This window comes from Eulemur rufifrons, chromosome 8 (assembly GCF_041146395.1).
Source record: "Eulemur rufifrons isolate Redbay chromosome 8, OSU_ERuf_1, whole genome shotgun sequence".
Lineage (NCBI taxonomy): Eukaryota > Metazoa > Chordata > Mammalia > Primates > Lemuridae > Eulemur > Eulemur rufifrons.
The window spans coordinates 102006307-102031575 of NC_090990.1; the positions used below are offsets into that span (position 1 = coordinate 102006307).

General features: G+C 45.9%; 1 protein-coding gene across 1 annotated transcript; it reads right to left on the minus strand.

Moving 5' to 3' along the window:
* Nucleotides 1-894: 894 nt before the first annotated feature.
* LORICRIN (loricrin cornified envelope precursor protein) lies at nucleotides 895-2109 on the minus strand. Its single transcript, XM_069478733.1, has one exon. The coding sequence runs from the start codon at nucleotides 2107-2109 to the stop codon at nucleotides 895-897; it is 1215 nt and encodes a 404-aa protein (XP_069334834.1).
* Between the last annotated feature and the right edge of the window lie 23160 nt (nucleotides 2110-25269).

Here is a 25269-nt window from a genome sequence, read left to right on the forward strand (position 1 = left end):
CTTCCTTATTAATTGGAAAGTTTCCTGTGTTTTCTCATGACCTTTCTGGTGCTGATGTTCAACATCTCAATATATGTATGTTGTATCTTCCTAAGATGGATGGAGCTCCTTCAAAAGAGCAGGAGACAACTCCCCAACTTCCTCCTGTCCCTACAGGTGCCTAGTAAGTGCCTTACACACTGTAGAGAATCATAAATATTTGATATGGTTATTCCTTCTCCTGTCAGTCTGGAGCATAAGCTAGTGCTACCAATGTGCAGTCAACCTGGAGAAGCAACCACTGCCGTCCTCAGAGGAGACCTTGAAAAGTAGGCTCTGGACTATGAGAGAAAGTGTCTTTCCAGAGCAGCTTGTCCTAAAAAAGTCCAGAGTTCAGTGAGGAGATCCACAGTGGCTACCCAATCCACGGAGGGCTGTTTATTGAAGTCTCTTTCCAGGATCTTTGTGTTTGGAATAACGTCATGATTTTGAGCCATAAACCAGAGTATTCGCATCTTTGATCATTGTCAGTCGTTCCTCCCTCTCCTGCTGACTACCATCTATTCACTCATCCTCCCGCCAATAGAGTGGGTATGTTTGTTGAATGAAAGTATGGGTGAGTGAATGTAGGAAAGGTAAAGAATTGAATGAAATGGATGCATTGGAAGTTGCAAAGACTTCTGGAGACCCAGAGATTCTCATGAATTGCAAATTTATTCAACGAAGATGTTGGGAGGTAGTTGTACAGAAACCAAGAAGGAAAAACTGCAGAACAAGATGCAGCTTGAGAACTCAATGGCTTCTTCTACGTAGGTTAAGATGTGAAGGATTTGGCAATATCATGAGAGCACTAAGCCCATCGGCGCCCACAGAGAACACCTCCAGCTCCTTTGCCTCCACGGCATCCTGGGGCACTTATTTGCATGGCCAGGTAGGCGCCTGCTTCTGCTGGGTCTGGTGGCAGACCGGGACGCCCTTGCCACTCCCGGAGCCTCCCCCTGAGGAGCCACCGCCACAGCTGGAGCCTCCGCCGCCCCCGGAGGAACCACCTCCGCAGCCAGAGCTGCCACCACCGCTGGAGAAGCAGCCGCCGCCGCCCCCTGAGGATCCGCCGCCGCCACTGGAGAAGCAGCCGCCGCCCCCGGAGGAGCCGCCGCCACCACTGGAGAAGCAGCCGCTGCCCCCTGAGGAGCCGCCGCCGGACGAGCCCCCTCCGTAGTTCTGCTGGGGCGCGCACGAGGTCTGGGTGGTCTGCTGCGAGCTGTAGCCGCCGCCTCCGCCGCCGCCGGAGGAGCCGCCGCCGCAGCTGGAGCCGCCGCCTGAGTGGCCGCCGCCGCCGCCGGAGGAGCCGCCGCAGAAACCGGAGCCGCCGCCGCCGCCGCCAGAGGAGAAGCAGCCACTGCCGCCCCCGGAGGAGCCGCCACTAGAGACTCCTCCATAGCTCTGGCACTGGACCACCTGGCCCGAGGAGCCGCCGCCGCCGGAGGAGCCGCCGCAGAAATCGGAGCCGCCGCCGCCAGAGGAGAAGCAGCCGCTGCTGCCCCCGGAGGAGCCGCCGCCGGAGGAGAAGCAGCCGCTGCCGCCCCCAGAGGAGCCGCCGCTACCGCCGCCAGAGTACTTGACGCTCCCACCGGAGCCCCCGCCGGAGCCCCCTCCACAGCTGGAGCCGCCGCCGCCAGAGTAGCCGCCGCCGCCGGAGGAGAAGCAGCCGCTGCCGCCCCCGGAGGAGCCGCCGCCGCCGCCGCCGCCGGAGTACTTCACGCCCCCACCAGAGCCCCCACCGGAGCCCCCACCACAGCTGGAGCCGCCGCCGGAGTAGCCGCCGCCGCCACCAGAGTAGCCGCCTCCACAGCCGGAGCCGGAGCCGCCGCCGCCGCCGCCGCCGCCGCCGGAGTACTTGACGCTCCCTCCGGAGCCGCCACCACTGGAGCCACCACCACCGCAGCCCCCGAATCCACCACCGCCGCCGCTATGGAAGCCACAGCCACCGTCGCCGCCGCCGCTGTGGAAGCCACAGCCGCTGCCGCCGCCGCCACCGCCACCTCCGCTGCCGCCACCTCCGCCTCCGCCGGAGGTCTTCCCGAAGCCCACTGGGGGCTGGGGAGTGGGCTGCTTTCTTTGGTGAGACATCTTGTCTCAGGAGGAAGGGGAATCTGGAAGGAGACGAGAGCATCACTGAACCAGCGGCAAGATGCAGCCGCATCCATGGCAACAACCACCACCCTCCTAGCAACCTGCCTGGACCAGGCTCCGTGCTCTCCAGGTGCCTGGAGAGCTGTCAGCTGGGACTTCTAGGATTGCTGCTTTTGGAAGGGTTTAGTTCCCCTCTCTGCGCCCCCGCCCTCCCACCTCGGCAGAAAGTCTTCACCAAACTTTAAATAGCCCAATTAGTGGTGCCCATTCTCCCTCTTCCAGCTCTGCCTCTGATCTCTGTTGTATAATTTTGGGGCAGATCACCCACACTTCCGCCTGTTTACCACCTTCTATAAAATGAGAGGGTTTGAACACTTCATCTCTTAGGTCTCTTCCAATGCCAACATTGATTCTCTGAGTGCAAATAGAAAATTTACCGCAAACCTCTACCTAGGTTGGGGGATTTTACCCCATTCCCAGCACAACAGAAGGAGGTTTGTCGGTCTCCATTCTGTGAGGGGCTGCTGTATTCCATTCTCTGCAAAAGTCCTTGGTCTGACCCACTGAGGTAGGCCAAGATTCAGTGGCTATTTGTTAGAAAAGACAAGCTCTGCCATGGTCCTGTCTGGAAACAGGAGAAAGGACTCTGATGGTCCTTTGGACCAACATCTATGACCAGAAGATATCAGCCATGACTTTTATGATTTGCTTAAGTCCAAGCTTGGTAGAGGGGACTGTAATTAGCAGGAAGTTGTATCCCAACATCTCATAAGTCATTTACCTCTCAGAACTTCTGCCTCTGTAAAACAGGAATTGGGGTTCTGTGGCTGCTAAAATCCCTCCCATCTGTAACTTTCTCTGAATCATTCTCCCTGCTCTCTGAGGCTGGACTCAGCCTCTCTTCCTGATAGCTTCATGAGGTCCACTCAGCCCATGCACAGGCTGCCTTGGACAGCCTCTGTAGAGTCCTTCCTCTGTGCCCAGCACTATGCCTGCCTCTGTGAGGGAACCAGAGAGGCAGGATACAGTCTTATCTTTTTTTTTTTTTTTTCTTTGAGACAGAGTCTCATTCCATTGCCCTGGGTAGAGTGAAGAGGCATCATCATAGCTCACTGCATCCTCAAACTCCTGGCTCAAGGCTCCTGCCTCAGCCTCCAGAGTAGCAGGGACTACAGGCACGGGCCACTGGTCTGGCTTATGCTCAGGCTGGTCTCAACTCTTGAGGTCAAGAGATCCTCCCACTTTGGCCTCCCCGAGTGCTAGGATTACAGGCGTGAGCCACCGCGCCTGGCCCAGGAGACAGTCTTATCTTTGTGGAGTTCGCATTCTATCCAGAAGATCAGAAACACCACCTGCATGGCAGAAGTCCCCCTCCCCTTTCCTGATGTGAGCACAGTTGGCAAGGCAGAGGTCCTGTACCTCCCAAAGGGGAGAGAGGCTCTGGTTCACCTAACTTGTGCAGGCCTGGGCAAAACCAGCTGAGAGGATGAGAGAACCACTAGAACCCACACTTACCCGAAGCACCAGGAAGGGTGAGTGAGAAGATGCTGGTGATGTGAGGAGCAGTGAACTCCCGAAGTTATATACCATCTGAGAACCATGAACCATGACTCATCTATTGTGATTGAGGCCAGGATTTTGTGTTTGGCATTAGTTACGTGACCCATGGCTGTCAGCCCCACCTCCCTGTGATTGCAGGCACAGGGTGGCCCATTCATGAAGATTTTGGCATTCTTGAGATAGGCAACCTAGTGTGTGACTGGCCCCTTCTCTGATGCAACAGTGTGGTTGGTCAGTGGGGACGGCTAGCCAGAGCGGATGGCAGACATTGTTTCCAAAGCCTCTGGCATGGCACACATGCCAGGCAACCAGAGGGCTGTGCTTGAGGGATAGGTCCCAGACTCTTGAGGTGGCCTGACAGAGTTAAACTGGAGATTTCAGTCTTTTGTCCCAGAAGTTGGGCCGTTGAAATCCCACTGTTTGGCTTCTAATCCCATTGCTCTGGAAATCCTCAGAACTTTAGAATCTGTTCCTCCTTTGCCAAAAATCTCTAGGGTTTCACATGTGCTTCATGGGGTGTTTCTGTTCAGCCCACTGGGCTATAAGGGTGGACGAGGCCCCAACACCCAGTTCTGGACTGTACAGCATGGACAGTGCTGTAACTAATGTGACACTGGTGGATACTTTGATTTGTCCCTGCAGACAGTAGGTGTCTGAAAAAATTTAAGAAAGATCATCAATACTGACTTTTCTTGCAGAGGAGCAAACTAAGGATGTAGACCATGGCCCTTTGGCTCTGATGTCCAGTGGTGTTGTGTTGCAACACTGACCTTGGCCTGAGGGGCAGCCATGGAATAGAACAGACTTGAGGTGATTGGGGTTGGGTGTTCCCTTTACTACTTGCCAGCTGTGTCACCTCAGACAAAGTCATACCACTTAATGCAGTACCTGCACGTGGGAGGCACTCAGTAAATATTTGTTGACTATGGCATGATCAAGCTTTCTGACCCTCAGTTACCGTGTCTATCAATAAGAATAGTAATACCTATTTCACAGGCATATGAAGAGGGAATAGTTACATAAAGTATAGAAGGTGATGCTGCCTTTTTTGTTGTTTTCTCATATAATAGCACATCCTTACTTCGACTTGGGCTTCCCTTGGACACCAAGGCCAGGAAAGAGTTCGTGGAGAGCAGAATTGCTTGAATTGCTTGAAGCAATTCTGCTCCTAGGAGAATAACTCAGAGCTTCGCTGTTGACCCTGGACCAGTAGCATCACCTCTGCCATGAAGAACTGCATGCTTCTCTTTCTTTCGTCACCGGAACTCAATTGCTATTGTTTAAGATACCACATTCTAACTTTGTTCTGCCCATCTATGTGTTGACATGACAGCTCCAATAATAAATTGACTGTTAATTATGGTGTACTTTTAATGATCTAAATGATCCTGATTAGGCTGTGGCCTTCAGAAACTAGTGGCACTAGTTTCAGTTTGGATAGCATAAACCCAGGGGAAGCCTGGAGGAACCCAGGTGCTCTCCTCCTTAGAGGATACTCAGGAGGGAGAAGCCAGGATGTGTTGGAGAAGGCAGCTTTCTCAGCTTAAAGCTGAGGCACCACGGAGACTTTGGAGGGAAACAGGCCCCAACTAGTGATTGCTGTGGGTATAAAAAAGAACAGTTTTATTTAGTCAGGCCACACCAGAGAAGGGCCTGACTAAATAAACCAGAGCCCGCAGGGCAGTCCCAGCACTGCGCTGTGGGCCCTCTTTGGCCCACTAGCGTGTGCTCCCCAATCCTTAGGAAAGTGTAAGTAGAAGGATGTCAGTTGGGCATTCCTGGGAAGGAAAGTCTTCAATTCTGAAGTCATGGCCTTCCTACCTTTTTGTGTGTTAAAATATCATTTCTTTAAAAAGTGACGGTGACATGATGCTGTAGTTGTTTCTTTCACATCCTTACATGTCAGAATGGAAACTTGGCAATCACATGATGGTTGCCACATTTTTTAAGGAAGATGTTATTTCTCCATGGCATTCTAAAATTTGGGAACTTCAAGTATAGTTGACTCCAAAGAGCTAATAATCTTTAAATTGTCCATGTTGGTTTTGAGTGTTCTTGTTCTTCTAAGAAAGATATGGTAATTTCTTTCTATCTATCAGATTTAAGATCCTAATTCTTTATTCAAGAATCCAGCCAACACAAGTGTGACAAATTCTATGTCAGGCATCAGAGAAGAGCCAGAAGGCTTTCCAAAGTTGTGCATGGATCTTCTCTGTAGAGTTGGGGGTGAGGGCGGTGCCCCATGCTTGTCTCTGCCACCCTTTATAGCATTTAATAAGGAAAAACTTCTAAGTAGTACATCTACTTAGTCAACATGTAGAGGAGGTTGATGTGACATGAGTTTGACAACAGTGCCAGATTCTGTGGCTCGCAAGCCCTGAGTTAGCCTTGCCTGAGGTGTGAATATACAGGCCTGGCTTTCATTTAATCTCTCTGGACCAAAAGTGGTTCTAATGGGATATCTGTGTGACCAAACACTGATTATCACCTTTTATCCTATCAGTGAGGAAATCATGGGAGTTTGTGGAATTATTGCACATAGGGATTTGGGGTTTTATAAGACTTGGCGGGTGAGATTTTTAAGATTTATAGTCTTTTGACACTTAACCCTGAAATGTGAGCTTGCTAGCCTGCCTAACTTCTGCAACATGACAGATCAGGACATGGTTCCTGGCTATACTTGTATTCTTAGAGGAGATGATCCTTAAAGCAAATGTTCTACAGTGTCCAGGGTGCTGCTGGGCATCATTAGGTATTCAGTCAAGTCTGGTGGAATTGAAGGAACTCTTGAGACCTATTGACTGACAGCATATTGACTGACAGTGGTTGAGAGATGATCCATTCAGATGATTAGGAGTGGAAGGTTTCAGCTTGGAACTACAGATTAAACCTAGCCACTGTGTAGAGTGAGCAAACTCTGTGCAGGGAATCCAGGGCCAGCCATAGAAGTGAGATTTGGTTAGTGGACTCTCAGCCTGCTTCCCCCGACCAGCCTCTCAATATCTCTGGTGGACAGGCCCCATAGAGGAGGAGTGTGCTTTTGTGTGTGCATGTGTATGTGCGTGTGTGCATGTGGATGTGTGCGCATGTGTACGCATGTTCTGTGTATATGTGTGTGAAGAGGTAGTGATACTTCAGAAAGATGTGGCGGTCAAGGGGACACATTGGGGTTTATCCACAATCACAGGCAATCCTTTGGGACAAAACCCAGCTTTTGATTCATAAGCCACAGAAAAGTTGGAGACTCTTCCTGCTTCTCAGCTTATCTCTGAGGGAGGCTCACTAATTGCAGGCATCTTCTTCGGAGCAGGAGAGGAGGAGGTAGAGAAGGCAGTGTGAGGACATCTAGTGCTGTGATGCACAGCCTGGCCATCTTCACAAGCTGTGTTGCAGGGGATTTAGGAAAGAGGGGCCAGGGAACCATCCTGAGAAGGCTGCTTCTCTGTGAGGAGGCACATGGCTCCTGTCCTGCTGGGCCCCAGTCTGAGGAGAGATTACAGTGCTTAAGTTTGGGGAGCCCACTCTGAAAGCAGCCTGCTCATCACAACCTTTAAGTGTCCAAAGCTACACACATGCATTCTCGTGATTGAGTGCTGCCTATTTATGTAACTGAGGTTAAAAGGGCAATAGGTGATGCTTCCTAAGGAATAAAATGGATATGGAGCAGGGTGTTGGGAGCTTTATCAGGGCAGGAGCAGAGGTTGGAAGCCCTTTGCCCTGTTGACATGGAAGGGGAATAGTTTTCTCTTATAGTGCTGGCCTAGGAGTGTCTCAGAGTCCCAGGTGCCCCCCTGGGGCTGCCATGTTCCTCCTATCCCCAGCCCTCTTGGGTCAACAGTTTGAACGGGGTGGCTGTCCCTGGTGTTACATGGGGACAACTGTTTGTAGGGCTGGGAGAAGGACAGCTCTGCAGTGGCTCACAGCTGCTGATGTTCCTTCTCCAGGAAGCTTCCCTGGATTCATTCCACTTATTGATTCCATCTCCCTCACCACTTTCCCCTCCTAAGGCTTTACAGAGCAATCGTACTAGTTACAGCCTGCTAATGACACATCCATTTGGCTTGTCTCTTTTTTCAAGTTATAACTGCCCTTGTGGGCAGACTCCCCATTAGTTCTTAACTCTGCATCCTAAGATTTAAAGAGAGCTGCTAGCCCCACGGGGCTTTATCGGGAGGTGTTAACTCTTAAGCCGGCCTTCTTTTGGGTGATCCTGGAGCTCACTGTTCTGCTGAGGGTTTGGCCCACAGATGAGTTGTCCAAACCTTCCCGAATATCTTATAGAGGTGCACAGGGTGAGCAGTGCACCCAGGGATGGTGCTTGCCTGAGCTTAGACACTGCCTGTGTGGAAGACTCTGGTTTATGGACTGCTGCTACATACGTTCACTCCTTACAACAGTCCTGTGTGCTCAGTGATATGCTAGCCTCAGTTCCAGATGAGGAAGTGGCTTACAGAGGCTAAAGGGTTTGCCTAAATTCCCACACTTTTTAAGTGGCAAAGCCAAGATTCAGACTCAGTTCCTTTGAGTCTTAATTTTGTGTTCAAGCATCATGTGCCTCTCCTCTCTGGGTCAGTAGGAACCTAAGGAAGGGACGATTTCAGGTTCAAGCCTTGAGCCTTCCAGCCAGGCTCAAGTTTGTGCCCTCTGGAGGCAGGGACCAGAGGATGCTTTCATGAAGGTCCAGCTCCTCAGGGACAATTGTATGCGTTAGTAGACCACGAAGGCCGGAAAGACACGTAGAGATCTTCCAATTAACCCTCTCCTTTGTAGAGGTCGATGAAGAACCCAAGGCCCAGAGAGGCTAAACCACTTTTCAAGGCTACACAGCAGGGCCAAGACCAGAGCCTGGGTTTCTGGATGCCCAGATTAGTACTCCTTCCACTGTAGACTGTGGGTGTGGTTTCCTGCTTTCTTTTGACAAGAGTACAGTGCTGGCAGAGATAGGAGGGAATAGTTAAAATGGCAGTAAAAGTGTTTCACAGCGGAGTCCGACAAGCTCCAGGAAGCTGCTGGGCCTGGATACTCTGGCCTCTGTGCCTGGAGGTAAATTGCTGATGTCACAAGGCCCAGCTTTTACCAGTGGGCAGCTGCTGTGTAGCCTGAGGGCTCAGGGCCCACATCTTGAGCTCCTATGTAAACTTTATGAGCAGGGAGAAACAGTGAGCAGCATTTGTGGGCCCCAGTCCTGCTCTGAGATAGGGAATGACACCTGGGGCCTCTTAGGACTTTCGTGCATGATGGTTGGTAGTTGGTAGTCTACCAGTGTTGGCTCCCTGACCTGCTTGTCCACTGATGTCCGTCAGGTGAATTATCCCTGTTGTGTTGTTTTAATTGAGTCCCAAATCAAACAGAATCTGGAAATCAATATGGCAGAAAGAGAAAAGCACAAGCATTTCAAACCCATAGCATCTTAGGCTCTTTGGCCTGGAAACAAGTCTGTGCTTTTTAGCCACGTGCTATCTTTGAAGGCTGGAGCCAGAGTACTTCTTCTTCACCAGGGACCACTGCAAAGCAAGGCAAGGCAAGTGCTCTTTCCATTTTGGTTTTAAATCCAATTTTGATTCTTAAGTGCTACTTTCAGGAATTCCCTGCAGCTGTAGCGGCCTTTGGGTGTGACTTTGCTCTTTCCTACAGACTGTTAATAGGATTTATCACTGAAGACCACAATCTGGATCCAATGTCTGCCTTGACCAGTAAACCTTGTGCTTCAGTCTTACTGGTTATCCTTAATTTTTACTCATTCTCCAAACTATACTCTTTTTTTCAGTAGCTGAACCTGTTGAAATGAGGTAGATAACTGGAGGCAAACCTCCTCTCTGCTTAAAAAAGTGAGAATGATCAGGATTTGGTTGGTGGGTCTCCAGTGACTTCTTTGTCTGGTTCCATCCAGGTGCTCAGAGAATCCTAGGATGGGGACTATGGAACCACAATTCACATCTGGTGTGGGTTCCTAGGGCCTTCTCTCTGGGCTAGGAGCATCATCCCGGCAATACCAGATCCCCCAAATCTTTATATTCCCATCTAACTCTGGGTGTGAATATTTGATAAATATTTGTTGATCAGTCAGGGAGATAATGAGAATTTAGTCTCATAGCACAGGGAAAATAGAATCTGGTTTAGTTTTCAATGGAAAGTAGCTTAAATAAATTTGCCATGGCAAACTGTTCTCCCCTTTCATCCTCCACCTTTTATCGAGGGTGTTTGATTCCCCCATTGTCTCTTTTTCTCATTTTTCAGACTATCCCTTGAACCATACCCTGGCTGTATACGGTCCGACGGTCAGCTTTCTGGATGGGGCCTGAAGCACAGCTGGGAGCTGGGAGGTTGGTTAGTGTCTGGTCTGTTGTGAAGGCTAGGGATCAAAATCTTTCCTCTACTAAGGTCTCGGGGTCTTGGGGGACCTGTGCTCTAAACCTACCTAACCATCAATAACCCGCAGGCTCGGGCAAGGCCCTGTCCCTCAGATCTAGAAAGGTAATCTAACCCACTCCCAATCCACTTTCCTTTTGGCCCCCCGTTCCCTAGGGCCCCTCTCTGGACAGAGAGGAGGGAGAGATGAGGGTCAGAAGCAGTGACAGGATAAGGAGGATGACAAGGATCACAGGCCTCTGGAGAAAGAGCAGGAAAACTTCATACCTCCCTGGGTGCTAGCCTCAGGTTCAAATTGGAGGAATTTTGGGAACTTTTCTCCCGGAGAGCATTCCCCCACCCCAGCTGAGTGTGAGGGAGGAGGGAGGGGTGGAACAGGAGGGCTGGGTGAGAAAAGCCAGCCAGTGCTGTGAATAACCTTTGCAGAGTGTCATTACCCAGGGTGGGTATAATTGCACAGGATTAGGAAAGGCATGTAGGCAGGCTGCGTTGCTTTAAATCTTCCTGCTATGTCATAGAGGAAGGGTTAATTTGTGTAATGTATGTTCATATGTCTACGTGTTTACACGTGCTCCTGGGCAGTGAATCACCTGGTGCCTGGTTGTAGAACTGTCCCCCCACTCTCTATAAAGTCATTCTACCATAAAAATGCAAAAAAAAAATTTTACTATAAATTTAAATAGCAAAGCAAAGCAAAATAGTCACCTATAATTCCAGTATCTAAATACAACTGGTGAGTTGTAGTATTTAACTTTTGGGGAGTATTTTCATCTCACTCTTTCTTTTCCTTTTCATTTATCCTTTCTCTTTATATAAACTCTCAATTTTGGGTGCTGACTTTCCATGTAACGCTGTCATGCACAGACCCCCATGGCATTCCATGGTCCCTGTGACCACTGGTTTTAATGGCTACACTCCATTGCCCACTCCCATTCTTACCACTTAGACCTTCCAGCTGTCTTACATCCTCTGTACCCTTGAGAACTCTTTATGGAATTTTTTGGGTTTGGTTGTCTCCCTGACCACTGGCAGGAGCTTTATCTTCCTTTGTGTACACAGCATTGGCCACATAGCAGGTGAGGAGGAAGGTTCGCTGGGAGTGGATGCCCCTCTTTTCCCTGCCCTTTACTTCCTGGCTCTCCCGACTTTCTTGTGTATAACCTTGTGCCTCAGTTTCCCTGGACTCTGTCTCGCTCCACAGAATCATTGCCCTTCCCACAAATGCTATTCCTCTCTTGTCTCCTTAAATGCCATCTCCTCACAGGCTCTGGGCCAGGATTCCCCTGGGCATGTGTGGTTTGAGGTGTGTGTGAGAGGGTGTGAGGAAGGGGAGGAGGGAAGCAGACAGTTTAGTGGGGGAATTTGGAAAAGCAGTCACTTAGAATGCTGGAGTGCAATGCTAGCTGAGCACCCGAGGGGCAAGGGATGCAGAGAAAGGAAGCAACTGGAAGAACCCTCTTGGAAGAGGTAAGTTTCGAGTTGGGATGGGAAATGGTGAAATGTAGATAGATTTTCCCAGATTTGGGCTTTGGCTCTCACACTGTTGCCATATGTATGTACATATGTCTCTCTGTATGTATGTGTGTGCACATGTCTATGTGTGTGATGGGTGCACATGTTAATGTGTGTATGTGTAATGCATGTACACATGTCTCTGCATGCATGTGTGATGTGTGTACATGTCTCTATGTTTGGTGTGTACGTATAGCTATGTATGTGCTATGTGTATATTTGTCTATGTGTATGTCTGATGTGTGTACATGTCTCTATGTTTGGTGTGTACGTATAGCTATGTATGTGCTATGTGTATATTTGTCTATGTGTATGTGTAATGTGTGTACTATCTGTGTGTGTGATGTATGTACATATGTCTATGTCTGTGCCTGTGTCTCCTCTCCTCATAACCTCTACACTCCATCCACTTCAATATCTCCCCTCACGACCCACTCTTTCCCAAGAACCAGTTTCCTTTCTCCCGGGGAAGGCGAACAGGATTGCCGGCTCCGCCCTGGCCCGGGAGTTGCTCTCCTATTTTCACTTGTCAGCCAGCCCTTGGTGTCCATGGTAACTGTATTGTTACTGTGTGACAATGTCGTTATACAACTGCCCCACATAATTCTGCACCATCTGTGTCTCTAGCAATGCAGTGAATGTGCCCTGATTTAAGCCATTCTTCTTCTAAAAATCTTCAGTGTACTCCATATAAGGATCAAGCCTGGATCTTACTCGCAAGGGCTTTTTGTGCTTCAGTTTCTGGTCACCTCTGACTACTCCCCTATAGAAGCACCGTCCTCCAAACTCAACAACCCCTCTCCCCACTGAATCAGGTTGTTTTAATGCCTTCATATTTGTGCCTGCATTTTCCCCTCCATCTGTGAACGCCCCCCTTCCTTAATTTGTCTAATTTCTCCTTCAGTACTTTATCAGACGCCTTCCAGAAAACCCTCCCCAGCATCTGCCTCTGATTGAGAGAGCATTCCGCCTGGCAGCTCGGAAATCCCGCTTCCCCTCAACCCAGGTCTCCCTGGAGGGGAGCTGCCAGGTCTTGCTCACTGCCTGCCTCTGCAGCACCCAGCACGAAGCCTGGCACAGTCCACAGCGAATGCTGGCAGGATGAATGGATGGATGAATGAATGGACTATTCCACCCCTGCCCACTTCTGGAATTGTTAGTGACCTGGGTATTAGATATTTTGGCCTGTGTGGGAAGGATATTAAATCTTTGTCCTATTTTCACCTCCCCAACAGGACTGTTTGCCCCTGGAGGGCAGGGGTGGCATCGCAGCTCTTAGCAAACCTGGAGCCCACGGACACACCAGGTGGTGAGTCAGTGTTTGTTGAAAGAAAAAAAAAAAAAAAAGAATGAAGGAGCGAATGGAAGGAGGGAGAGAGAAATAGAAGATAGGAAGGACAGAAGAATTGTTTCAAGATTTCTAACAATTCTGGTTTGAGTCTGGTCAGAATCATTACTCTCTCTCCCTGGGCTGTCTGGTCTAATTCTGGCAACTCCACAAAATTATAATGCCTGTTTGGCTCCAAAATGGGGAGATAATAGAGATTATAGCATATTAGGTTTAAAGTGGATGTCAGCACAGGTTTCTGAATTAGTGGTAGTATTTTATTATCAACATGATTGTGATATTAATATCACATAATATCACACAATAAATTACTCATGGCATTTAATTTCTCTCCATGATCAATTAGGACATTTTTTTCCATGTAATCCGGATCCTATATGGATTGCAGAAGAGTTACTTAAAGTGCAGTGTGCTATCTGCCAATAATCACAAACCCTCCTTATTTTAATAGCTATGCACTGCTTTTAATGTGTATAGAGCAAGCACTTCAGATTTATGATTTTATGGATATCAGTGCAGAGGATGAGGTAAGAGAAGATAATATTGTGGTAATACAGCTTCTAAAATGATTTTGGCTCAGTAAAAACAGCGAGTTGATCTAGAGCAAAGTGTTAAATAAATAATCATACAGGTGGTATATGGATAGGAAAAACTGCACACTGGATTAAAGCATGGGCCCCGCTGCTTCCCTTTGGAGAGTTCAAAAGTCCTCCTGGGAAATGCAGGCTTGTGGTGTGGGAGTCCTGCCCCATGCTCAGCTAAGGGCAGGGGGAGGGTTCAGAAGCATGAGAGCAGGCCCATCTCTCCCCCTGCCCAAACAGGCCATTGGAGCTGTGGGCTGCTCTAGACCTTGCAGGCAGCCAGAGGCATGCTGGGACGTACGCTGGGACATAGGCAGGGAGTCCTTGAAGCCCCTTCTACTACCTGTGGTGCCCAAGACTCTGCCATTCTGCCTCTAGCTCATTATCAAAATGGCCCTAGGTCTCGGTGAGACTTTGGGGACAGAGTTGGGGACAGAGTTGGTGACAGGAGACCTGAGGTGGAATCTTGGCTATATCATTTGTCAGCTGTGAGACCACCTGTGTGTCACTTAACCTTTCTGAACTTGTGTAAAATGGCTTTGAATTGCCTACGTTTTGAGGATGTTGTGAGGATTGAACAAGATCTATTAATATTATATGGAAAGCTATCAGAAAAGAATTGGTATTTGATTAAATGTTTGTTGAACCCAAGGAAAGATCGTACAATTCATTTACATTAGAGTGTGAGAATCTGGTAGTCATTCAAGTGGGCCCATTCAGGGGGGACACAGTTTAAAAGGGTCAGATTTATAGTTGAAGGAAGAAGCTCAATAATAAAATGTCAGGAGTCAGAGGGGGGTGGGATGGGGGAGTGACCAGAGGGCATGTTTCAGGGTGGGGTTGCTCTGGTGAGTTTGCCTTCTCTAGGGCTGATGTTGGATGGGGGTCTTGCTAGCCTTGCCCCTCATGTCCAGTTCTCTCCCAAGTTTTTCCCTGAGTCACTCACTCAGTACTTAATATTATTGTTACCAATGATAACAGCTGCCATTTGTTGAGCACATGCTATGTACTAAGCACTGTGTTAAGTGTGTTCCATGTGTTAACTTCATATAAACCTCACCACAGTCTGTGGTGCTATTATCCACATTTTATAGATGACAGAAGTCAGGTGTAAGGAGCACAAAGAACTTGCCAAGGTCGCATGCTCAGAAGTAACTGAGCTGTGACTACAATCAGATTTGTCTGACTCCAAAGCCCATGCTTTTTCTTAATGACTCTGCTGTCTGTGTGATACAATTCTGCATCAACATCAGCATCAAATGTTTTCTGAGAGCTGTTTAGTTGTCACACACTGCTCTAGACCAAAAAAAGAAAAAGAAAAACAAAAACAAAAAACAAACACAACAAAAACAAAAAACAAACCCACCAAAAATAACCAACCTCCCCTTCCCCACAAAAAAACTCCTGCCCTTGCAGAACACATGTTCTAGCTCAATGGGACAAGGACTGGGTTTTACGTGATGTTCAGCAGCTCACTGTGCACTATGGAGCTCAGTTTCCTCATCAGCATGGTGAGTGGCCTGGGCTTGCTGATCTCCAAGTTCCTTCTAGCTTTTCTAAGACTGCAAACTTCATGAGGGAAGGACTAGGTGCTTCTAATCTCTCATGGTTCCTTGCACAAATATGCTGGTAGCCTGATTTGCCCCTTGTTTGGTGGATGTTCTCCCATTTAGGCCACTAGCATTGGGTTGAGGGAACATGTGGAGAGTTCAGCCCAAGAAGATTTCGGGTCAGAAGGTTACTTTGTTGGGTTTGGTGCTTTAGTCTCGGTGCTCTTCCAGGCTGAGATCTCTGAGGAACCCAGAAAATTAAAGACCTGAGGGAGCTGGAATTCAAGCTGATTTATTAAGCTTCCACGGTAGAATAGGGGGACTACTGTGGCTTCCTTCAGCAGGGGACACTCAGGCTTTGGGGCTCCAGCTCAACTTTGCTTTGGGTTGGATGGAAAGGAGGTTCTCAGCCAACCAGATATTGTCTCTTCTAAAAAGTCTGTTCCAGTAGTAGGTTATGTGCTCCTTTTCTGTGCCCCTATAATATTCTGAACTTACCTTTTAAAAAGTACAAATGAAGCCACTTTTCATATTGTCTTTACATTTTGATTACATGTCTGTCTCCCTTGCTGGACTAAGAACTCCTTGAGGATAGAACTGAAAGTTGTTGATCATTGAACCTCCAGTACTTAGCCCAGTGTCTGACATACAGTGGTGCTTTTTAAGCATGGGTTAAACAAAACTAAGGGGGAACATCCTAATCAAGGTGATTGTACCCAGTAGGGAGCAGGCAACCAGGCTTTTGAGATAATAAGAGAAAGAAGAAGAGGGAAGAGTGTGATGTTAGGAGATGCTTAGCATTTGTGGCCCTAGGAGGATGTTATTTTATTAGAGGGTGAGGTTGCCCTGGTGAGTAGATCATCTGGCCCAGCCTGGAGGCCTTGATGGCACCACCACCATCACCATCACCATCATGATCACTAAAGAGTTGGCTATAGACAGGACATATGGATGCCAGGCTTAACCGCCAGACTTGCTCAGCAGAGTGTCATATCAGGGAAACCCAATGAAATCCCGAGGAAGGCACCAGGAAGGACAAAAGAAGGGTGACATTAATTGCTGCTGTCACTGTGCCTAATCCTCCGGTGAATCAAATATGAGACAATGGAGGCACTTCAGCCAAACCCCTGGCTGATGGAGATGGAATTAGCCTGATTCAAGTCCAAATTGCATGTTGTCTTTGCTGGAATGAGTTTTAGAAATGCCACTGAGTTCCAGAGATGCCATGGCTGTTGTGATTACTATGTTTGGACAGGCTGTTGTAGGCATAGCAATTTGTTTCTCTTTAAAATAGATTGTTTTCTGATGCCTGAGCCTAATTGTTCACCTTGCTAGCTGTGGCAGAACAGGCCAAGTGTCCCTCAGTGGGGTTCAGTGTCTCTGGGAATGTTGGGCAGGTGTGGCTGGTGGGGCCTGCCACCACCACTGGAATGTAGCCTCATACTCCCACTTGGTGACCTCTCCACATGAGAGTGGCAATTAGTAGGGCCAGGCTCTGACAGATCTGGTCACAGCTTACTCAGGGTGGGCTAAGAGAGATTCTAGGAGTCTGCCTTGGTGCACTTGTCTTACTCTCTTTCTTCCCATTTTTCTTTCTCTCAAGTGCACACAGGAAACTGCCATCATGGACAAACCCAAAATGGAGCAGACATGGAAGGTTGAGACCAGAACAAACAGCTGGGAATGAGCAGGTGAAGTCCTCAAGACCTCCCAGCCTGGGTAGTATCATTGTATTTACTGTCTTCATTCTAGTCCACTTTCCACATACCTTCCCTCCGCTCATCCTGCCAAATGGCAGCAGCAAAAATGTGAGAAGGACTTTGGTATCAGTAGCCAGGTAATCAGCCTTAGATCTAGAGTTATTCTTCTATTTGATCCTACTTGAATTCAACCCCTCTCTTTTCATCATTACCGACACCGTTGTCACTGTGTCTATTTTGCTATTACTTTCAATACTACACCAAAGGCCAAACACTCTATTGCTATCATGTGCCACAACAGCATCATCATTGCCACCACTACCACTGCCATCTCTGGTCATTCTCCCCATCATCACCACCACCTCCATCTCCACCACCTCTACCAATATCACCTCCACCATCACTTCCACCACCTCTACCAACATCACCTCCACCACCACCTCCACCACCTCCACCACCAATTCTACCATACTGCTACCTCGATTCATTCTCATTACCATCACTGTCACCACCACTGTCATCACCATTTGCACTCATTCTTACCACCACCACCACAACTAGCATGGAGAAGAGAAAACTTCGGGATAGATAGTCATCTTCACATGATTAAGGAGCTTCAGAAGAATAGTTGAAATTACTTTTTATGAGTAAAGAAGTTAAAATTAGAAAAATGAACAGAAATTATAAGGAGTCATAATTATATGTGGGTAAATGTAAACAGTATCTTTCACAGAACTAGGAGAGACCAGAGGAGTAAGAAGTTTGAGGATAAAAGATGCTGAGTTTTACTTGGAGCAAGTTGAATTTATCTGCCTGAAGTGACAACCAGGTGGGGTGGTCTTCCAGCTCAGCCCCTCACTGATGCTTAAATTCCCTCCATGGAGCCCCTGAAGAGTAGAGATCTAAGCCAATCCTTTCATACTGGGGAGTTCATTAATCCTGAAATAGCTGGTTCCTCTATTTTTATAAGTTTTCAATCATTCTATAATATTGGAACACATTCTCTTTTAAACATTTAAGATGTTTTAGGTCAGGGTGAAATTCTTCCTGGTAAGTATTGCCAATACTTGTTCCTTTAGCTCCTTCACACGGACAATCAATGTTGTAATTTGGTGTGATTTTTTTTTTTTTTTGTAGATCATTTTTTTTTTTTTTTGGAGACAGAGTCTCACTCTGTTGCCCGGGCTAGAGTGCTGTGGTGTCAGCTTAGCTCACAACAACCTTAAACTCCTGGGCTTAAGCTATCCTTCTGCCTCAGCCTCCCAAGTAGCTGGGACTACAGGCATGTGCCACCATGCCCAGCTAATTTTTTCTATATATTTTTAGTTGTCCAGCTAATTTCTTTCTATTTTTAGTAGAGACGGGGTCTCGCTCCTGTTCAGGCTGGTCTTGAACTCCTGACCTCCAGCGATCCTCCTGCCTCAGCCTCCCAGAGTGCTAGGCTTGCAGGTGTGAGCCACCATGCCCAGCCTAGATAATTTTTTTTTGCCTTTATTTAGGAGCACCATATTTTACCCAAGCAGTGTATTTTGTGTGTATTTTGTGTGTCTTTCTGCTGATTGCTTTTTTTTTTTTTTCTTCACTCAACAATAAGTTAGCAGAGTGGGTAAGAGGATGGACCCTGGGGCCACACTGCTTGGACTCAGATCACAGTGTTGTTACTTGCTAGTTGAGTGATCTAAACTATTTAGACTCCCAGTTTCCTCTTTCATAAATTAGGATTATAGTATACCTATATCCACAGGGTTCTTGTGAGGATCAAATAAATTGATTTATGTAAGCACTTAGAACTGTGCCTGGCACACACTGTTGATAGTCATAAAGTACATTACTACTCATTACTATTCCATAGAAATTTGTAGGTTGAATTTGCCAGTTTATTTAGCCATTCCTAAATTGATGCACACGTAGGTTTCTCTGATTTTCATTATTTCCAATGAGTCTTCAAGCATATTTTTATATGCACCTCCTTATACACATGAATGATACTTTCTTAAGGTGGATAAGAAGTAAAATTGCTGCACTCTTTCTCTTTAAAGGCTTTATTTGAAAAATGCAATTATAATGCATAAATGTATGCCTCTTGTTTCCTCCACCTATTGGTTCTACCCCCCTTGGCAGCCTGAGCCATGCAGCAAGCTCTGAGGGAGAAGATTCCAGTGGTTAGGGCTAAAAACCTCAGGTTCAAGTAGACTTTGGTTGTGGGGAGGGGGATCACAATTTTAGGGGGCTTGTTATGTGCTGGGCCCTCTTCTAAGCATTTATACATATATAAATACATAACTCACTTAATCACTATGATGTCGGTACGATGATTAACCCTATTTTACTCATGGGGAAATGCAGGCAAAAAGTAGCAAAGTAATTGCTCAAGGTCACACAACTATGAGTGATAGCTTCTTTTACAGTTGTGAATATTAAGTCAGCACATAGAAAACATTCAGCAAATGTTAGTATTTTTCTAGGGCTGATTGATGATTATTAGGGCTATGGAATTACTATTGTCACCATTAGTTTTGCTCAGACTGCAATAGACCTCATCTCTGGGGCATTCATTTAGTTTGTTTTAACAAATGACACTGAGACTGGTTTCAAGCCCCTGTTTACCAATTTGCTTTATGTGCTCTATAGCTACAGAACACATTCTTAAACTTTGGGGGGCCCTGGGATAAAGTTGCCATAATTAGCACCTCTGGTGTTTGCCCACACTTAAGATCAATGTAAATGTAGTTAAATGCAAGTGTAAATACACATAAACACTCACGTGTGACGGAGCAGAAACTGGTGGGTGAGGGGTTGAGTTTTGCTGGATGCCCAGGAAAGAGACTTGGGGGGAAACCTTGGACTTGAGGAGGAGAATTTGGCTGGTGTTAAGTGGTAGAGTGCTGGGGCAGGCTGGAAAGCAATTTCCTTCTGGTCCAGAAATTTGTGCTGAAGCAAGAAAAACAAGGCATTTATTCATTCACTGAGCATTTACTCTGTGATAGAAGCTGGAGATACAAAGATAAACAAGATACAGCCCCTGCCCTCAAGGAGCTCACACTGTGGCTGGAGGACAGAATGTGAATGAATGACTGCAAGACAGGGGGACACACATGGGCTCACTCAGAGTGTGGTGGGGGCACCAGAAGGGTCTTCCTAGGGGAGGGGATGCTCAGGCTGGTAGAATATGCAGAGGAATGGAACCAGAGGGAAGAGCACGTGCAGTGGCTGAGGGTGACCCAGTGGGCACGTACAGGCCATCACAGGGGTTGGAAGGTTGGAGGTCGCATCACGGAGGGGGCTGAAAGCCACGTTAAGGAGTTTTGACTTTTATCCTAAAAGATACGGGCAGCTACCAAAGGTTTTTTAGATGGGAAAGAAGCATGATTACATCTTGATTTTACAGGGTAAGTTGTTTCTTCAAATACTGGCATCTTGAGGAAAAGCCACGCTGCCTGAGGTCAGAGCAGATGTGTTGGAGGAAGAGCACAGGGGGCTCGATCAGAACCAGGCAGGTCCTGGCAGTGGCCTTGGGCAATGTTAGAAGCTTGACTGGCTACATTGATCTGTCTGACAATGTCACGTGGAACACACAAATAAATCACTGAATACTGTTGTCCTGACTGGTAGTCACAAAGTTATCTCATTTAATTTCTAAAATAACCCATGAATTTGGCATTGTTGTCATTCCCACCTTACAGCTGAGTAAATGAGAGCTCAGAGGGGTGAGGAAGTGGCCATAGACCACATAGAGTGTAAGTGCTAGAGTGTTCTGTGGGCTCCTGCATGGTCCAGGGCCCTTTTGCCTCATGACAGCACCTTCAGAAGGCAGGAAGAGTGGGGTGCAGTGTTCATTACGCTGTCACGAGCATCTCTTGGTGAAGCTGTGGAGACTGAGAATCTATTCTGGGGTCAGGTGGCCCCTGGGGCCTGCGTGGTACCTGAGGTGATGATCAGCTGTCCTGCTGGGGAGAAGGGATGTGGGGCCAGGCTGCTTCCCTTTCCCCCCGGTGGAGGTGGGAGGTGAGACCTGCCGGGTTTGCAGGGCACATGGACTTCTGGCTTTCATCACAAGGGAAAGGCTAAATCAGCACAAATCCGTCACCCCTCCTGGAAAAACTGCTCCCAGGACATGCCTGACTCTTCCTGTAAAGCTCAGCAGGGCAGTTGGGCAACCTGGCCCCCAGGTGCTGCCTTTCTTCTTTATAGTTTCGGTGATAAGAAAAAAGGGATTTCTTAACTGCTCCTGGTAAGAATAAAAGGGTGGAGTGGGCTGTGGTGAAATGGGGTACAACCGCACCCCACCCTGCAAGGCTTCCTGCTACATCGGGACCTTGGGTCTTGAGAACTCTTTGGCAGCCACAGACTTTAAGTTCAGGAAGGCGGGATGTTCTTTAGGTTCCTGAGCTCTATGCTTTAGTTCCTTGGTTCTTTAGATACTTTCGTTTACCCCTTACAACATGTCAGCCACTTGCCAAGAGTTTTGCATCTAGGGCTTGATTTTATCTCCACAATAACCTTGAGAAGTAGGTACCAATATCTCCATTTCACAGATAAAAATCTGTGGTGCTTATACCACTATCCATTTGATGCCATATCTATTGCCACTCAATGCACACAGACAGGCAGTGTTCTGGATGCTGGGGAGACAGCAGAGGACACGGCCACGCCCTGTTACAGCAGCAATGAACATCTTAAATGAGATAATGAGCACGAATGTGTTTGATGGACTGTAAAGTGCTGCATGCCCCTAGGGACAAACATTTGGCAGGAGTAAAGGCTGGACACACTGCAAAAGCTGGGTAACACTGGGCCATGTGGACCAGGAAGCTCTGGACACCTGTAGCTTGTGACTGCTCCACCGCAACACTTTAGCTGGGTGGCTGGGGGTCTTTGCCTTCAGGGTGCCAGGAGTCAGACAGGGCACAACTCTGATGCCCAGTTTTCACCCACCACCACCCACATATTCCAGCTCCCTCCACAGGGCCTTGGCAGGGCTGGCAGGATGCTTACCTGAGAAAGATCAGGTCCCTGGCAGCTCCTTGTCATGGGGTGGGGCAGGGGGGTGCCCCCATCCTCTTGATCCTGAATCCTTGTTTGCATGGACTCTTGCTCCAAGGTCTGAGAAGCACAACCACATGGAGAGAGTTGGAGGGTCTTTATTCATTAATTTGTATTTGTGATGAACTGTCATCTCCTGTTCCCTCAAATGCCTAAGTCAAGAATCTTTTGTTATATTTTGTTTGTTTATTTATTAATATACTTTTTTAAGCCCATAGCAAAGGGTACACATGCTACAAGGTTTATGAGATAGAAACAGAAAATCAGAACCAAGGAAAGGAAGACAGGTCAGATATGGGAATCAAAACGATAAGTTTTTTTTTGCATTTTAATTAGCTTGATTTAGCCATTCTGCAATGTATACGTAATGTCAAAATACCATGTTATATACTATAAATATGTAGAATTTTTGTTTGTCAATTAAAAAAAATAAAAATATAATGAAACAATACAGAACCCCCCTAATCCCCATAGGACGAGGTTTTTCTTTCTCAAGTTTTTGCTTTCTTTCAACACTGAACAAAGTATGTAACTTTGGGTTACAAAAGCAATGCATGCTTACTTAGAACATTTGTAAAATATGGAAAATGTCAATAATGAAATTAAAATAATCTGTAGACCTAGATTACACTGGGATTATTTTAGAGTAAATAATTCCATATTTATTATTTTAGAGTCTACCTTTTTCACTTAATGATAATATGTCATTTTTTTTACAGCATATCTTAATGACTGAATGATATTTCATTTTATGGATATAATTTAACTTCTTTAATCAGTTTTCTATTGCTGATAATTTACATTGTTGTCTTTTCCCCTGCTTTTATAAAATTGAGGCAGTGAGCATCCTCGTACATCTAAGTTTGTAAACATTGCCAATTGTTTTCTTGTGCTAAACTCCTAGAAGCAGGATGCTGGATTACAGCACACTCCTCACATTTTATGTTTGTGTAAGACACAGTCTCTGGAGCTAGATCACTTAGGATTGGATCCCAACTCTGCCACCTGCCAGCTGAAGGGTCTTGGAGGATTTCTCAGGATGGTGGTTTCCCCGTTGGTGAATGTGGATAATTAAGAGTAACTCCCTTACTGAATTGCTGCGAGATACATGTAATTTAATACACGATAAAGACTTAAATAATGGGCTGGCCCACAGTAAGCTCAAAATTCTTGGTTATTATCATTATTATTTTTGTTATTGCTGCCACTTGTCCTCCTCAAAGAGTGTCCCAATTAAAACTCCCACAAGCATTGTATGAGAGTGCTGGTTTCCACACGCCTTTGTCAACACTGGGTATTATCATTCCATTTATTATTCCATGTTTGCCAACCTGATAGGCAAAGTTGTTGCTTTAATTGATTACTAGTGATTAACTTTATTTTTTTTGATGCCGTTATTGGTTCTTATTTATTCATTTGTGAATTTCCTGTTTGTGATTTTTTCCTGTTTCTGGTAGACTGTTCAACTTTTTCTTGTGGATTTCTTCTTTAATATATTAAAGCTATTAACCTCTTGCTGGCCATGTATTCTGTAATTGTGTTCCCCCTCTATCCTGGTTTTTCTTGTACTATGTAATTCTTTTTCTATTTGTGGACACCAAAATTGTACTTTTCCTTTTTGCCCTTGTCTGTGCTTACACACTTAGAAGCCCACCATGAGATCACATTATGTATATTTTTCCAAATTTTTAATAAATTTTTACTTTTGAATTCAAATGAAATTAATTTGGAATTTTCATAGTTTTTCTCTCCACCTTTTGTTTAATTATGAATCAATTAATTTTATATACTAAATTGTATATTCTTGGTTGGTTTCTTGGCTATCTCTTCTGTTCTATTAATCTCTATCTGTTTTTACTTATGCTTGTCTTTTCAGTTTTTTGTAGCTTTATAAAATACCTTAATATCTGTTGATACAAGTGCACTTTTACTAATGTTTTCAGAAATATTTTCTTGGCTTGATATTTTATCATCTAATTATTTCTATAAACTTGAGAATAATTTTGTCACTTCCTAGAATACTGATTTTGAGTAGAATTACATTCATTTTATAAATTAATTTAGGGGAGACTTGATATTTTTACTACTTTTGTACTTTTGTATCTGGAAAAATTTAAATTTAAATTTCCTCATTTAAAGTGAACTTTTTATTTTAGAATAATTTTAGATTTACAGAAAAGTTGCAAAGATAGTACAGTGTTCCCATGTGCCCTGTAGCTAGTTTTCCCTTTTGTTAACATTCTACATTAATGTAGTGCATTTGTCAAAACCAGTGAATCAATATCGATATGCAGTTGACCCTTGATCAACCAACACCAGTTTGAATGCACGGGTCCACTTCTACATGGAAATTTTTCAATAAATATATTGGAAAAAATTTGGGGGTTTGTGACAATTTGAATAAAACTCACATTCAAACTATGTAACCTAGAAATATCGAAAAAATTAAAAAAAGTATTATGTCATGATTGCATAAAATATATGTAGATACTATATTAATGTGTTAATCAACTGTTTACATTATTGGTAATGCTTCTGGTCAAGAGTAGGCTATTAGTAGTTAAGTTTTGGGGAGTTAGAAGTTATACATGGATTTTCAACTGCGTGTGGGGGTGGTGATCAGTGTCCCTAACCCCCATGTTGTTCAAAGGTCAACTGTATGTTATTATTAACTAATGTCCATAATTTATTTGGATTTCATTAGTTTTCTCCTAAGGTCCTTCCTTGGTCCCAGCATCCCATCCAGGATACCATAGTCCCTGTCATGTCTCCTTTGGCTCCTCCAGACTGTGGCATTTTCTGACTTTCCTTGTTTTCAATATCCTTGACCATTTTGAGGCATGCTGGTCAGGTATTTTAGAATGTTCCTCAATTTGAGTTTGTCTTATATTTTTCTCATGGCTAGATCAGACATTGTTTTCTTTAGGTGATGGTAGCTAGGGAAAAAAAGGAAATCAGAATAAGTAACAGAATTTTTGATCTTCCTCAGGGGAAACATTTTTTTTTTCCTCTAAGACATATGGATCAATAGGACCTTACAAAAGAGGCACTGAGTGACATGGGATGCCATGACTCCACCAAGAGTGTGGCAACATATATATTAATAAATATAGTTTTTCATGGCCACTTTTCATTGAGACCTGAACACAATTCCAGGTCAACACATGAAGTTTCAGTCCAAGAAAGGCCATTTTCTGAGGTTAATGGATTTGACTATTTAGTCTTACAGTTGTCTAACTTGTCCCACAGATAGAGGAGAAGAGTGGTAGATAGTGACTTCCTTAGACTATCTTTTCCCAGTGTTTAGGCGTAAAGGCTTAGAGTCAAACTGCCTGGGTTCAGATCCTGGCTCCACCTCTTCACTAGTTCTCTGACTTTGACATCTCTAAGGATATAGTCCCAATCTCAAGATGGAGGAAATGATAGCACCCACTGAAGAGTATGGATTAGATGAGATTTATGGCATACCATAAATGAGTAACAATATTAGTTAA